At 50.0% G+C, this 16,832-nt stretch overlaps 1 protein-coding gene across 7 annotated transcripts in view; it reads left to right on the forward strand.

Annotated features, from left to right (window-relative positions):
- Positions 1–15,757, forward strand: part of LOC135542484 (B-cell CLL/lymphoma 9 protein-like) — a 110,022-nt gene extending 94,265 nt beyond the window's left edge. For 6 of the 7 annotated variants that reach the window (XM_064969464.1, XM_064969460.1, XM_064969461.1 and 3 more), the window contains 8 exons: positions 1,309–1,676; positions 3,510–3,823; positions 6,030–6,140; positions 6,821–6,983; positions 9,692–9,785; positions 10,130–12,416; positions 12,691–12,939; positions 13,975–15,757. In XM_064969464.1, coding sequence (XP_064825536.1) covers positions 1,378–1,676; positions 3,510–3,823; positions 6,030–6,140; positions 6,821–6,983; positions 9,692–9,785; positions 10,130–12,416; positions 12,691–12,939; positions 13,975–15,107 — 4,650 coding nt within the window. In that variant the 5' untranslated portion in view covers positions 1,309–1,377 and the 3' untranslated portion in view covers positions 15,108–15,757. The remainder of the gene's footprint in view (positions 1–1,308; positions 1,677–3,509; positions 3,824–6,029; positions 6,141–6,820; positions 6,984–9,691; positions 9,786–10,129; positions 12,417–12,690; positions 12,940–13,974) is intronic. The other variant, XM_064969467.1, reaches the window with a different exon arrangement.
- Positions 15,758–16,832: the final 1,075 nt, after the last annotated feature.

The following is a 16,832-nucleotide window of genomic DNA, read 5'->3' on the forward strand; positions in this document are numbered from 1 at the left end:
AGGCTGCTAAAATGTTAAATATCGGTTATCTGTATGGGGGGGGGGGGGCAAGGAAAATATCTGGTATTGGGCAACAATGTCATATCAGTGCATCACTAGTTGAGAGTTAAGAAACTCTTGGTGATCGTTGAACTCATTTTGTGTTTTGATTGTGAGTCTAGTATCTGTCCAGCACTTTGAGATATCGTAGGGCTATATAAAAAAATACATTTGATTTGAAATTTGATTGATTTGAATTATGTGTTGGTGGTTGTGGCCAAGCTGAAGTTACAGCCTTATTTTCATTTGGATGATTCTCTCACTGGTTTCAGGCTCCCACCCTTTAGCCAGAGGTGGCTTATGGAACCACTTGCATCATCAGAGTATCTTGGAAGCTTTCCTGAATATTTTATGTTATCTTAACAGTGCAGCTTTATGGAGGAGTTTCTCATATTGCTCACTACCTGAGGGTAGTGAGCAATACTTAAAAAAAAAAAAGAAAATAAAAGTTTTATTCACACTGAGAATACACATTGACACCCACGTGCGCGCGCGCACACACACACACACACACACACACACACACACACACACACACACCTATGCCTTCATTCACGAACCAGAACTAGCATGCTTACCAGTGCACATGGGAGACTAGCTCCTTCTCACATACACAGGCAGTGTCTGTATCCCAAATGACACCCTATTCCCTACACAGTGCACTACTTTTGACCAGACCTCTATGGGCCCTAGTCAAAAGTAGTGCATTATTTGGGGAATAGGTTTCCAGTTGGAATGTAGACCGTAACAAAAGCTGGGATTCTTCATTTCCACGTGCAGGGTTGTGGTTGTTGTTGGGGGTAGGGTTCTGGGTGTGCATGTTCTCAGCACAGGGAACTGTCTCATGATAGTGATTCGGAGAAAAAGGGCCCTGGGGGAGAGGAGGATGACATGCCAAACAAGGTTACACGCATACCACTTAGAATAACGCCATGCATTAGGATTGAATACTTAGTAGCATGTTAGTGTGGCTGTTCAAACAGAGCCTTTGTCTGTTTTCTCAACCCCTGGTCTAAGATACTGTTGTCCTGTCAGTTGGTATGGAGCTGTGCAATGTCAAACCAAGTAAGTGGTCATGATTTGGTTAGTTGTCTATGTCACCGGCTCGTTTTGAGATACGCGAACCATCTGAGGAGATGCCAGGGGTGCCTGATACAACAGTGGCGTTCCAAAACTTTTGTAAGTCACCAACATGCACACATTGTGAAGTTCCTTAACATTTTCTCCTGTTTTTCTTTTTTCCCTTCCCTCCACCCATGTCCTTACCAGTGTGCCCAAGGACTGTGAGAGCTCCTTGAGACTCCAGGCACACAACACCTCACACGTACTGACATCCAGATGATGCTGGAGGTGCAAGAGGAAAGAGCAGCAGGAAACTTCAGCCGGAAAGAGCGTGTCAAGAAGGAGCGGGACGAGGCAGGCCCGGACAGTGGCCGAGCCAATAGCAACACTAACCCTTCCTCTAATAACCACAACGCCGCCCTCGCCGGCACTGGCCACAGGAACCCCCGGGCCAAGGCCACACCCTCGGCCAGCCCGCACCAGCACTTGACTCCGCCCTCTGTCTCCCTGGGATCGCCGTCAATGCATTCCAGCAATCCCAAAGTGAGGAACTCCCCATCGGCTAACACGCAGAGGTGAGCTGGGTCCTTGTCTGCTAGTATGTCTCTCTCTTGGCTCTTTTAAAACAGGGGTACAACTCAACTTTTAAGGACAAATTATCCTCCGCTCCTTGGCCGCTCCTCGGGCCACAGGTTGTACATCCCTGCTTGATAACCTGTCAATCCCGCTGCGCAGTGAAAGAGTTTGAATGCCTTCCACGTTGCCTCAAAAACAAACCTGCGGCATATCTCAGAAGATTGCTGTATCATCTCAGCGTGGTTCTTGAGATGTTTAGCAGTTCTCCGGGACAGTCACTGCAATAAAGACCTAGAACCTAGAATGAACCTTTTGTCCTTCTCTGATTTTAAGACCACCGTGTTAACTGCCGTGCCATCTGACTCTCCGTTCTGTGTTGTAGTTATAGCGTGGTATTTATTGAATCCTGCCGAGCAGTTGGATCGAAGTCCTCCGCTCCTAAACCTGCTAAGAGGCCAGGCGAGCTCAGATCTATCAGATCTGGCATCCTGTATGAAGTTACACGACGACCAGACTTGATGAACTACTCTGGCCTGTTAAAGCTTAATCTAGTGCAGCAGGTCCTGGCTATGCGTGAGCCCTGGAACAGTGACCTGAGTGTCTCCACCCTACAGCTGCCTCTCTGCCAGCCCATCCCGGCCTGGCCCGTGCTGACTCAGGCCCTCTGGGACTAGTATAAAGGCTGCAGCTGCACTGCCAAAGCCCTGCTGGGGCCTGTCTCACAGTAGGCACGCCGGCCATATTGGCTCAATGTTTGGCTTCGGATCCATATTGGCTCCGGTTTTGGCCGCAAGGCCATTTTGGCTAGGTTTTTAGGAGAGTGCTAGGGCTTATGTTTCACTGCTAGCTGGAAAGGCCTGGTAGGGTCCTGTTTGTAGATTGTTGTTACTCCCATTGGGTGCAGTCAACTATTTTCGATCTGTCCCTGGAATTTTAGCCCAATGCAGTGGTCATGCAGAAACTCGTACCACCAGCAAAGGATTCCGGCAGTTCTCGAACTACATTAGTGTGTCGTCAGACCAGAGACGTAAGAGGAAGGCTGCGAATTCCATGAACTAAGTAGACCAGACCCAGGTGCTATTGCATTGGTGTTTATAGAAGACACATCCAGTTAAGTAGACCGGAAATGACAATTCTTTTTCAATGAGTGAATTATCTTCATTTATCCACCATCTTTGGTCAGACTACCTGTTCCGTATCTGTTGTGCTTCCCTGTGTTCTACTTCCCGTTTCTCCTCCAACTTCATCGAGCAGCCCCCTTTTTCCCCCTGCTTTGTCCATGTGTAACTGGTCTCCATGGCAATGGGGCGAGTTGTGTTCCTGTCTCTAGGTGTCAGCCCAGCACAGGGAGAAATAAGGCTGTGTACTAGTGCCTATTTTTAACAAGGCACCGATTTATATATTAACACCCCCCTCCACCTCCCCTGCTGTTCCCAACTCTGTCAACAAAGAATGGGTGAGGACTGGAGGTGGCCCTGTTTACCCTTTTTTTTAATCACTCACCTGCGTGCGTCATGCTTTCCCAACCAGGATCTGGGCTGTGTTCATTAGGGCACGCAACAAAATGTTTCAGTCCATTTTCTAACGCATTGGTGCCTAATGAACATGACCCAGCTGCTCGTTTAAGAGTGATGCTTTCTCAGGGCGGGGAGCTGCCTTGAGCCTCCCTCAGCCTGATAACGACGCTGATAACGACGGGTGTATTAGTTTCTACTATTAAGCGCATGTGACTAGACTTGCTTGTTTTTTTCCTTTTTTTGTTTGTTGAGATCAGCAATTGCATATTGTTTGATTTTCACCGACTAACTCTGGTTGTCTTTCCTCTCCATCAGCAGTCCCAAACAGAAGCAGGAGGCCATGGTGCGCTCCCCACCCGTCATGTCTCCCTCCAGCGCCGCCCAGATGGACTCAAAACTGCCCAATCAGGGAAAGCCGGGGGGCGCGGGCAGCCAATCGCAGCCCTCGCCCTGTGACCCCAAAGTTCTAGGCCCTAAGGGGCCCGTAGGGAGCCTGGGATTAAAAAACGGACAAGGCCTGAATGCAGGCAACGGGGCCAAGGGCAAAATGAAGAGGGAAAGAAGCACTTCGGTGGAGTCGTTTGAGCATCGTGACACGGGGACGAACAACAACGAGGGGGACCAGAAAGGTAAGGCCGAGCCCCTCCCCTACAACTAGTGATGGAGCCATCGACAGGTTTAAGTCTGTCAACCTAAAAGAATGCTTTTGATATGGAAGACGGGGTAATGATCAACATCCCATGGCACCTACAGTATTACGACTATCATAATAGTCTTATGTGGCCCGATTCAGAGTTCAGATATGCACATGCTCCTCTTACTGTCATTTTCTTTAGAATCTCAATGTAGATTATTGTCCCCGAGTGAAAATGACTGTTCATATCAAATAGTAAGAAAGTCCCGTTGAAAACCAGCATTTTCTTTTCACGTTCAACATCACCTTGTTCTCAACGGTACGCCGGGACTTCAACTAGTCAGAGGGGTGAACTCAAAGTGCCAAAATACAAAGACTGGGTCTAGGATGTTGAGGTGTGAATTATTAACTCATGATATGGAGTTGTCTGAGTGGGCTTTGTGACAGACATAGAGTTGTGTCCTTATAAGATGGCTCCCAGGCTTATCTTGCATGTCACGATGGCCCCCAGGACCCCACAGGGAATGTCATTAGTCACACTATTCTTGGTAGCTTTCACCCTAGTAAGAGGGAGTGTGTGTGTGTGTTCCTCCTCGGGGCTGGTTGTAGTGCTGCATTAAGACATCCACAACCCTGTTTATCTCCTGGTGGAAGAAACTCTGTGAAGGCTGGAGCCTTGGAAGAAACCATCTCACTGTGTTCAAGGGGGTGTCCAGTCATTTTCCCCTTTAGTATTTCTATTTCACTGAGACATCTGGTGGTTACTACTGAGATTGCTGTTACTGAGCGGGATCTGGTTCTACGTCTTTCATGATATGAAATCATATAAATGTGAACAGAATTTTTTGGGGGGGTATTGAGCCTACCACAACTAGATATTTTAGAGATGAATGAAAATGACAGTGGGGCAAATGGTAAAAGCATGTGAAAAGAAATGGGAATGGGTGTAGTGTATATGAATAAAACACACACTCCCAGAATACCCCTCCAGACACGTCAGTATGATTGCTTAGTGTTAATGTAGGTAATTGTTGATTTAATTGACATGCTTTAGGTGTGTGCCAGTGGCCATTTTGTTTGTGGCATGCGTGTCTATTGATGTAGCATGTGGATCATTCTGCACAGGGAGCTTCCACTGTAACGTGCGCACACACACACACCGCCTCATAAAGTTTTCAGGCTCTTGGCCTCGGGGCCTGCAGTGCACTGCTCACAGCTGCTTGCCTGGAGGTGCCCACGGGTTTGGGTCTGGCGATAGGGACAGAAGGTTCTGTAGTTCTGAAAGTGAGTGGTTTGGTGTGTCGACAATGCACACTCCTAGTGATGTGAGACTGACTTCATTTTAAAAGTGTACGTACAATGTCAGACCGGGAGCTGTTGTAGGGACGCAGATTAAACCTAGTCCTGGACTAAAAGTACTTAGACTTATTGGAGAGCCCCGGTTTCCCTAATCTGGGTCAGGGAAACCGGCCTTTAAAGTTCCAAATGCTATCTTAAATTAGTGACTGTTTGTGCATGTTTGGTTGTCGACATGTACGACTTTGGGGTAAGAGGTAAGGGTCATATTCGGTTGGCACCGAAAACACTCAAAAATGGAGTGAAATGGGGCTGTACGATCTGAACACTTGTTTTTGTTTTCCGTTGCACAACGTTTTGCCTCATGAACACAACCCAGGCCACCCCCCAGTGTCCCGCTGGGCTCCCTGTGATTGTTGTCTGTTTTAAGACACCGGGCTAAATAATTTACCCCCCCCCAGTCTCTCTCTCTCTCTCTCTTAGAGATCAATCAGGCGCGCCCACTTTACCCCAACATGCCTCACAGGCAGCTCGTCTCCCTCCACCCATTGGCCCGCTGAGAGCATTGATCTGAACTAGTGAATAGTCAACACGTTATTTGGTCGTAATGTGCTTAATGCTGTCGCCTAGCCTGGCCCCAGGTCTGTTTGTGCTGTTACAGCCAACTCATATCGTCATTGTCCATAGGATTTAGCAAGGCAGCACAAACGGATCTGGAACCAAGCATAGAATGCTGCATCACATTATTGTAAACCCATCAAACACCAGCTCGGCCCAAATGTGTTGTTCAATTACCTTCACATGTGCATGACAAAATCAGTAAGTTGTAATGAGTACAGCTTTATAGGTTGGCTAGTGTCAATCAAGCACGACTTAGCTCCTTCATCTCTCTCTCTCTGGTGTAGAGCTGGGCAGCCGAGCCAAGAGGCTATGTGTAGCTGAGCGGCGGCAGCCCTACAGTGGAGCGGACTGGTGCTCTGGGGGCGAGAGTGACGAGGAAGACCCAGGGTTCTTTAGTAAGTACTGTAGCTACCTGGTCAACTGGTACCAGATCTGTTTGTACAGTCTTACCAACTCCTATGGCCACTGCCACAAACAGTCCTCTGGCAGCGTTTACACAGGCAGCCCAATTCAGACCTCTTTTTCACGAATTGATCATCTGACCAATCGGATCAGCTCTGGAAAAAAATATGATGTGAGGAGATCTGATGTGACTGGTCAAAAGCCCAATTATTGGAAAAAATGTCAGTTGGGCTGCCTGTGTAAACGCAGCCAAACAGATCTGGGGCCAGACCAGTGAACTGGGGTTGGGAAGGAATAGAAGCGTGATTTGCTTTGCGTGCTCCCCATGGCCCTCCTACATCAGATTACACAGGCCTAATGATCTGGTGTCAAGCGTCTCAGTGTAGGAGTGCTGATCTAGGAGCAGTGTAACTTTTTAGATCACAGTGAATAAGACTACTTGGACAGCGAGGAACTGATTCTACTCGGAGACGCTTGATACTGTATATCTCATCTGAATAGTTTGTATTTATTGCAGGTTGTATTTATTTCAGTGAACACATTATATCTGATCTCACAGCGCTCCAGGAGAAATGTTTATATTTTGAGATGCACAATGGAGACAACCAGACCATCATGGTCTGGTCCATAGTGTTCTCTTATTCTCACCTCTACTTCCTGTTTCTCTCCCCAGACTGCAATTTGATAGAGATGAAGCCTCTGGACTCCAACAACGCGCTCAGCTCAGCCACGTCGACACACAATACCGTTGGAGGGCAGAGCATGGAGCTGGGCAGCAGCGGTCCCAAGCCCGGGTCAAAGGTTGTGTACGTCTTCACCACAGAGATGGCCAACAAGTAAGCGAGCTCTGGCTGTGTGTTTGTATGGTTGATTGGTCATTGTTCATGATCTGTACTTTTAAAGTATACCACACACTGAACTCTCTCTCCGGATTTAACAATGGTGGAAACTCCCTCAGGCCAATGCTTCTTTGACCAATCCGATGCTTTTAAATCTGACAAGGAGGGTGCTAGTTCACACTTCTGGAGAAAGGTGGAGACTAGTGAATGCATTCAAAATGAAGTGAAGACACCTGATGGAAACCTTAGTGTTGGGTGTTGTCCCCTTCCCTCCTGACTCTTCGGAGAGATCTAGCCAGTTCCCTGTCTCTGACCCGTGCACTACCATCCACTCCTCACACACCCTTCTCCCCCTGCACACACCCTGGTGTGCCCTGAGGAGCCTAGCCAGCCATCGGTCATTGTGTTCTGCTGGTCACTGACATACTGGCTGTGAATAATGACAGAGGGTCACCCAAACTCCGGTCTGTCCCCTAGTGGGGTGGTCCCATTTGATTGACAAGTGATGATGACAAGCTCTCGCTCTCCCCCCCCCGCCACTTATCTGCCCTGAGTAGCCCAGCCAACCCCCCAATCAGTGTGTTCTGCCTGTCTCGACCTCTGTATGCTCGGCTATGAAAAGCCCACTGACATTTACTCCCGAGGTGCTGACCTGTTGCAACATCTCGAAGAACAATCTAGCCTTAATTGCTATGTATTCTTTTATTCTCCACCTGGCACAGCCAGAAGAGGACTGGCCACCCCTCAGAGCCTGGTTCCTCTCTAGGTTTCTAGAGAGTTCCCTGCTTTTCTAGGGAGTTTTTCCTAGTCACTGTGATTCTACATCTGCGTCACTTGCTCTTTGGGGCTTTAGGCTGGGTTTCTGTATAAGCACTTTGTGACATCTGCTGATGTAAAAAGGACTTTATAAATGCTTTTGATAGATTGATGAGGAGAAATGGACAACAGGAGGCCCTGCCACTCGCCTCTTACCATGGAACGCTCAACTGTTTAGTTCACCTGTGTAGTTCAACTGGCTATTACTGATTTATAGTTGCTTGAACTCCCGCCCAGAACACATTGGCTGTGTTTACACAGGCATTCCAATTCAGATGTTTTGCCCAATCATTGACAAAAGAGCTGATATGACTCGTCAGAAGACTGATTAGTAGGATTCTGATTAGTAGAATCCTTGAGCTGCAGTGAACGGAGGACTCCTTCCTCGTTGGGGTTTTACGGTGGTGTGCATTCCAGTATTGGGTGCATTGCCACCACCTTCCGGGCTGGAATGTTCTGAGACGGATGGAGGTGTTCTAGATTCTGCACTCTAGTCTACATGAATGGACGAAGTAATTGGAGAGAGTAATTGAGGCCGCTGTGGCCTATTCAAAGATGGGCGATTATGGTTTCTGATCGTCTCGAGGGTCCTTCGTGGTTATTGCTGTTTGAAACCAAGTATAGATGCCTTCCCTTTTCATCTTCTGTCCATTACTTTTGCCATTTGTCTGGGATTCTGAGGAGTGAACCAAGGTCCAAGGACTACGCTAAGCAGATGTATTTAAAGGCCCATGATTTCACCATGCAGTAACTTAGTTAACAGAACAATAAGAGCTTTTTCCCTCCCTACTCAGACCACTCCCAGACAGTCCTGGCTAAATCATTGCTTGAGAAATTGCCCTTTGCTAAGGAGGAGTTTTTTTTGTTTCTTTTTGACCGTTTTCTTTTTATTTAATTTTATTTATTTTTTATTTTATTTCACCTTTATTTAACCAGGTAGGCTAGTTGAGAACAAGTTCTCATTTGCAACTGCGACCTGCCCAAGATAAAGCATAGCAGTGTGAACAGACAACACAGAGTTACACATGGAGTAAACAATTAACAAGTCAATGACACAGTAGAAAAAAAGAGTCTATATACATTGTGTGCAAAAGGCATGAGGAGGTAGGCGAATAATTACAATTTTGCAGATTAACACTGGAGTGATAAATGATCAGATGGTCATGTACAGGTAGAGATATTGGTGTGCAAAAGAGCAGAAAAGTAAATAAATATAAACAGTATGGGGATGAGGTAGGTCAATTGGGTGGGCTATTTAACGATAGACTATGTACAGCTGCAGCGATCGGTTAGCTGCTCAGATAGCAGATGTTTGAAGTTGGTGAGGGAGATAAAAGTCTCCAACGCAAGCAATTTTTGCAATTTGTTCCAGTCACAGGCAGCAGAGAACTGGAACGAAAGGTGGCCAAATGAGGTGTTGGCTTTAGGGATGATCAGTGAGATACACCTGCTGGAGCACGTGCTACGGGTGGGTGTTGCCATTGTGACCAGTGAACTGAGATAAGGCGGAGCTTTACCTATCATGGACTTGTAGATGACCTGGAGCCAGTGGGTCTGGCGAAGAATATGTAGCGAGGGCCAGCCGACTAGAGCATACAGGTCGCACTGGTGGGTGGTATAAGGTGCTTTAGTAACAAAATATGAGAACATTCACAGTAAGGTACCTAATTGTTACCTCAAAAAAAAATACCTGTTCGCATTGGAACTTGTTTAATGTCTTCAGTGGGTATTGTTCACAATTGTGCTCAATATATGACTTTGATGATCGGCTTCAATTATTCATTTATTAACCTGATTTTGAAATGGGCCTCTTCCACCTGTTGCCTGTTTGAAACGCATGCGCTACTACTATGTGCTACCTACTCATGAGTGTGCTCCGCTGTCTGCAGGGCGGCTGATGCGGTCTTCACAGGCCACTCGGACAACATCATTGCCTTCCACATGAACAACAACTCCAACGGCAACAAGACCCATCTACCTGTGGTAAGTCTAACCCACTTCAATACAAAAACCACGTTTAACGAGCCTATTATTTATCATACCATTTGGGGTGTCATCGAAATCGGCCATTTTGCCGTTATCAGACCATTTGCATAGTGCCCCTTGTTGGTCTGGTAATATAATGTTATATAACAATGTTAAAACTTTAAGCATGTTTCGGACAATTATGATATTTGTCCAACTCAAAATAATTGTGTATTTTTTTGAAGCTATATTAATTATGCACCCTGGCATGCTTTGATAAGCCTCTCAATGTGTGCATGTCAGTGAGTGGAGACTTTTGGTAACCCCACCAACCCCTCTCTCGCCCTCACCCTTTGTTGTAGAATAATCAGATGGGACCCCCACGGTGTGACTCCAAGCAGCTGGCTGGAGCCCCCCAGCAGCAGTCATCTCACCCTTCTGACCAGAACCACCAGCAAGCCTCCAAAGCACCTCCACCAGGCCAACAGCAGCCAGCAGAGGCCCAGCCTCAGGGGGCCAAGCCTGGGAGCTTCCTCCAGGACGTGGCCGCCTCTGGGGGCATGGACTCTAAGAGTGGAAGCCCCCAGAACGGCATGCCCCACGACGCTAACAGCAACCCTGGAGGGACGCCCGGCCACCAGACCCCTTCTGGGGCATCCCAACAGGGCTTCCCCTCTCTGGACCTTCCCAATGGCGCTGACGCCAAACTCACGGCCCAGCAGCAGCAACTGGCACACGAGCTGATGTCCAGCATGGGGGACAACTCTGAGGGCCTGTCCCAAGAGCAGCTGGAGCACCGCGAACGCTCACTGCAGACGCTAAGGGACATCCAGCGCATGCTCTTCCCCGATGACAAGGAGTTATCCCTCAAAGACATGGTAGCCATGGGGCAGGGCAACCCAGGCGGGCCTCCTGGGCCCAACCCCAGCATGATGGAGGGGGGGCCCAAGAAACCTGGGGAGCAGGGCCCTCTCCAGGCCATGATGGCCCAGTCCCAGAGCTTGGGGAAGCCTGGAGGCCCTGTGGGGCCCCGGCCCGATGGCACTCCATTTGGGCCCGGAGGCCTCAGAGACATGTCATTCTCCCCGGACGAACTGGGGCCTCCGCCTCCTGGACCGCCTATGAATTCTCACGGAGGGCCCGGCGGTGAGCACGGAGATCACACAGGGATGAACCCGGAGCAGATGGCATGGCTGAAGCTGCAGCAGGAGTTCTACGAGGAGAAGAAAAGGAAGCAGGAGCAGATGCAGCACCGGGGGCCCATGGGCGACATGATGATGCACCAACAAGGCCCCCGGGGCCCCATGATGCGCGGGCCCCCACCTCCCTACCAGATCAATTCAGCTGGGGAGATGTGGGGCCCCGAGCACTTCCCAGAGCAGATGAGCATGGGACCCCGGGGCCCCATGCATCACCACATGCAGAGGATGCCCGGCGGCTTCCCTCCTGGCATGATGAACCCAGGTATGGAGGGCGGCCCCAACCCCAGGGGGCCCCGGCCTGGAATGAATTGGCCTGACGACATGGGACCCAACATGGGCGACGGCAGGGGCTTCCTGCCCGGACAGGGGCCGTTTGTAGGGCCAGGGGGTCGGGTGGAGAGGTTCCCCAACCCACAGGCGGTGCAGGAGGCCATGTTCCAGCAGGGCATGGGGGGTGACAAGCAGGGCATGGGGCTGCCACCGGGCATGATCATGGAGATGAACAGGATGATGGGGGGAAACGGCCCCCGAGGGCCAATGGACGGCCCCGGCAACGGCCCTAACGGAGGAGGCATGATGTTTCCCAGAATGCCTGGCGATGTTGGCCCTATGAGCCCATCCTCCAGGATGGAGTTTGTCAAGGGCCTGGGTCGGGACATGGGCCCCGAGTTCAGCATGGGCCCTGGGAACATGAACATGGGGCCCAACCCACAGATGATGCAGGCTAAGATGAGGGGGGAGCCTCCCATGAACATGAGCCCCGAGGAGATGATGAAGATGAGAGGAGGCTCCATGCCAGAGAACATGGGCCCTCAGAAGATGATGCAGGGGCCTCCCTTTCCTGACCAGGGACACCACCCAGGGGACTTTAACATGGGCCCCAACCGCCACTTCCCGGGTATGGGGCCTCACGGGCCAGGGAACCCTAGGTGCCCCAGAGTCGAACCCCCCTTCGGCCCTGACCAGCGAGGACCCAACCACGGCGGCAACGGTCGCCTCAGCCACATGCCCCCCAACTCGGGCCCGCCTCCCAACCAGAGGAACATGGGGGGCCGCAAGGGTCCTCAGGACATCCAGGGCGGCCAGGCTAACTCACCCAACATCAACCCCCTCAAGTCCCCTACGCTGAGGCAGGTCCAGTCCCCCATGCTGGGCTCGCCCTCTGGGAACCTCAAGTCCCCCCAGACACCCTCCCAGTTGGCCGGCATGCTCCAGGGACCCTCGGCGGCGGCAGTGGCCGCGGCCGCTGCCTCCATCAAGTCTCCCCCCATGATGGGTTCGGCCGGAGCCTCTCCCGTCCACATGAAGTCACCCTCGCTCCCGGCACCCTCCCCAGGGTGGACATCGTCTCCCAAGCCCCCCATGCAGAGCCCAGGCATCCCCCAGAACAACAAGCAGCCCCCGCTCAGCATGACCTCACCCAAAATGATGGGCAACGTGGAGCAAGGTGAGTCCCAGGAATTTCTCCTCTGTTAGCTTTCCATCAGTTCAGTAGATTGTGCTTTATGGACTGAATCTTGACTTGAGATCTGTGCTTTTAACTCGGACTCAGGCAATGGGAGATTTGTGTGAAAGCTTGAGTTTAAGTAGGATTCAGCCCTACATGTGCTCTGCATAAGAAGATACCATGGATATTTATGTATCTGATCTCTCCTCTCTCTCCCTCTTCTCTCACTCCCCTTCTCTTCTCTCCCCCCTTTTCGTCATCCTGTCCCCTTCAGGAGGGAATGGTCCCACCACAGTACCCCCTTCCAGTAGTGCTTCCAGTCTTCCGTCTGGCAGCCCCTACGCCCTGCCCCCTGAGCCCACGATATCTCAGAACCCGCTGTCCATCATGATGTCACGCATGTCCAAGTTCGCCATGCCCACTTCCACGCCCCTCTACCACGACGCCATCAAAACGGTGGCGAGCTCGGACGACGACTCGCCACCGGCCCGCTCGCCGAACCTGCCACCCATGAACATGCCTGGTAAGAGCTCCAACATGCGGTTATATTTAGCATACAAACACACACAGCTGCACCAGAGAGGTAGCTGTTTAGACCAGGCCATTTTTCGTTAACACATCACAAATCATAAATACCTATACATATCTGTATCCAAATTTGCACCTTTCCAATTTTCTTCTACACATACCCCTGGAGCCTAGAACATTCACTATACTGAGGCGTAAGTGTATGCTTAAAACTTCATGGGCAGGTGGGACGGTGGCTTCCCACCTGGCCCACATCCGGTGAAATTGCAGGGCAAGAAATTCAAACTACAGTATTATAAATATTTAACTTTCATAGACTCACAAGTGTAATATATCAAATAAAGCTTCACTTCTTGTTAATCCAGCCACTGTGTCAGATTTCAAAAAGGCAAACCATCTGATTATCTGAGGACAGCGCCCCACATACAAACACATGGTGTTGTATTGGTGCGACACGAAAGTCAAAAATAGCGATATAAAAAATGCCTTTGATCTTCTTCTGTTGGCACTCCAAAAGGTCCCAGTTACATCACAAATGGTCCATAAAAACTCAGTCATCAGTCAATAATCCACCAAGTTTCCCTCCATCAAAATGCACACAAAATAATTCCCAAACATTACTAAGAAACATTTCCAAACAAGTCAAACAACGTTTATAATCAAACCTTAGGTACCCTAATACATAAATAAACGATCAAATTTAAGACTGAGAATTCTTAGTCTTTACCGGAGAAAAACAAACAAAGAACGCGCTCTCGTCCTTGGTGTTTTGCCTGCCATATCAGTTCTGTTATACTCACAGATATAATTTTAACAGTTTTAAAAACTTTAGTGTTTTCTATCCAAATCTACCAATTCTCCTTGCTTCTGGGCCTGAGTAACAGGCAGTTTACTTTGGGCACGCTTTTCACCCGGACGTCAAAATACTGCCCCCTACCCAAGAGGTTAAGCATTTAATGTTTTTGCTCATTGTTTTATGGTTTGAATGTAGTGATCTCACCCTGCCTTGTCTCTCTGCTGCCTCCTATAGGTATGGGAATGAACCTCCACCCGGGCCACAACCGTATGATGGCTCCCACGTCACAAGGCCCCATGACCGCTCTCAGCCCCATGGGCATGAACACCATGGGCTCCCAGCCCCTCTCCCACGGCATGCCTAACCAGATGCCCTCGCCCAACCCGATGGGGGGACCACACCAGGGGCCCATGGGGCCGGGCATGATGGGGCCTCACAGCATGATGATGCCTGGCGGGCAGGACCCAGGGATGGGCAACCCTCAGATGATACCTCAGGGCCGTATGGGCTTCTCCCACCGAGGCCAGGGATTCCCCCCTGGCCACTCTCCTCCTCAGCAGGTCCCCTTCCCCCACAACGGCCCCGGGCCCCAGGGTGGTTTCCCTCACGGCATGGGCTTCCAGGTGGAGGGGGGCCCCATGGGCCGAATGGGCAACATGGGCCCCGGTGGGGATCCGGGCGGCATGTGTAAACCCAACACCTCTGGAGGAGGCCAGGACTTCAACATGTTCAACAATGATAACGACCTCCACGAGGTCATGCGAACAGGAGCCACCGGAATGCCAGAGTTTGACCTCTCCCGGATTATCCCATCGGAAAAGCCCAGCCAGACTCTGTCCTACTTCCCCCGCGGAGGTGATGGCCCGGGGGTGAAACCTCCTCACCCCTCCGGCCCCCAGGGCTTCCCTCCCCAGATGCAGGGAATGATGGTGGAGGGGAACCCCAGGATGGGGATGCCCATGCAGGGGATGGGGGGTCCGTCGGGCCCTGGCCACATGGGGGGGCCCCAAGACATGCCAATGGGGAACCCTGGCCACAATCCCATGCGGCAGCCACACCCGGGCCACCCCGGCTTCATGCCCCAGGGCATGATGGGACCCCAGCACCGGATGCTGTCGCCGGGGCAGCAGCCGGGCATGATGGGAGGACCAGGGCAGGGGATGATGCAGGTTAAAGAGAGGGGGGGGCCCATGTACAATCACCCGGGCCCCGTGGGCTCGCCCAACATGATGATGTCACTCCACGGCATGGGTGGCCCCCAGCAGACTATGATGATGCCGCCTCAGATGAGGCCTCGCGGCATGGCAGGGGATATGGGCATGGGCTTCAACCCTGGTTCCGGAAACCCCGGGAACCTCATGTTCTGAGCTGCTACAGCCAAGTAGAAACTAAAGACCTTACTCGGAAACCTAGGAGTCTAGAACCTGCGTAAACAAAGGAATACAAATGAGACTTGTGCTCTCTTAGGCGGTTGTTGTGTGGACTGGGGACACATACATTCACTCTGGTACATACTCACACATCCCGAGACACTTTTGGGCTGTTTTAGCAGTCTGTCGGGTGTGGTGGTGCAACTGCAGTGTGTTCCACTGAGGGGAAGGCGGATGTACACCATTTCAGAGGGGACTGATCTTTCTGTTTGTGATAAACGTAGAATGTACGGCACGAGTCTAAGCTCCGGTGTTCAACGGGCGGATAGGAAATGGGCCTCTTCATTAAAAACTCGAGGGATGACCCGGGAACAGAGGTCCGTAGTTTTACTGTTGTTATAAGAACAGCTAAACTACGAAATGTAAAGAACAATGAAACATTAAAAACACAATGAACTGAATGAACAGACAAAAAGGTCACTTTTTTTTTTGTCTTTTGTTTTTTTTGTCCCATTTTTGGCTGTATGTTTACATCTCATCTCATCACTACCCTCCACAGATTCAATGCTCTTTGTATTTGCGTACTGTAATTGTGTTGTTAAAGGGATTTTACTAGTGACTTCTAGTTTGTTTTCCCATCTTCTTTTGTAAAGGAGGGTGGGGGTGTGGAGAGGGGGGTGGGGGTAGGGTAGCCAAATGCCACTGCAACTCCCACTCTGAAATGCTGTTTACCATGTGGGGGGGGGGGGGTCAAAGTATTTTAAAAACTGCATTTTCCTTTGTTACTCTACATGATATGCCAAACGATGACCTCATACAGATAATAGTATTATTAAAAGAAAGCACAAACATGATTTAACTGTAAAGAAAGCGTTTTCTTTTCTCCTGTTTTTGTCAAAAAACACTTGGTAGGAGGGGTGATTCTCTGGCATACGCAGTGAGGTGCTGATGAGGCCTGGTTTAGAAACCCCTCTCAGCCCTAACGGACAAACGGACACGGCAGTAAGCAAAGCCTCTGCTCTCACCCTTCTAGGCTAGGAGTACAGAGAGGAGAGTGAAGAAGAAGAAGAAGCAGCCTTAACCATGTCTGGATTACTTGGAGGGGTGACCATGAATTTTTGCAGAATTTTTTTAAAACAAAAATGTCACACACAAAAAAACAACAGAAAATGAGGTCATGGGTTGTATCTGTGTCCCTGCCTCTCCTGTGTTAACACATTTGTCATGCGACTCCATTGAATTTGGTACAGGGCTGTGGTGTTGGAAGACAAATAAAATCTATTGTTTGGTATACAAGTGGCCTGTGTCGTGTGGTATACTGTTTTCCCCCTGGCACACCAGTCAATCACACCTTTTGGAGTTGTCATCGACGTATGATTGATGTCATTTTCCATCAACTATACGGAAAAATCCTTTGTGTCGATTGCAATGGACCTCACAACTGTATGGAGCAATGTGGCCACCTAGTGGAGAAACCCTGGTCAGTGATGCTTACATCCCGTTCCAGGGCCCATGGGTCCAATGCCAACAACTCTCCTATTGTGGTACTCCAGTGGTTCTCTAACTTTTTGGGTTACTGGATCCCCAAGCACATTTTGTTCCCTGAAGTACCCCCCCGTGTGCATTTTACCAGAAAGCCTATGGTCTTTTGAGTCTCTACGAGTATTCCCTGTGGATAGTCAAAGCACCCCCAGGGTGACCTGGTTGAACTACTGCTCAGTA

This window comes from Oncorhynchus masou, chromosome 6, assembly GCF_036934945.1.
Source record: "Oncorhynchus masou masou isolate Uvic2021 chromosome 6, UVic_Omas_1.1, whole genome shotgun sequence".
NCBI classification, from domain to species: Eukaryota; Metazoa; Chordata; class Actinopteri; order Salmoniformes; family Salmonidae; genus Oncorhynchus; species Oncorhynchus masou.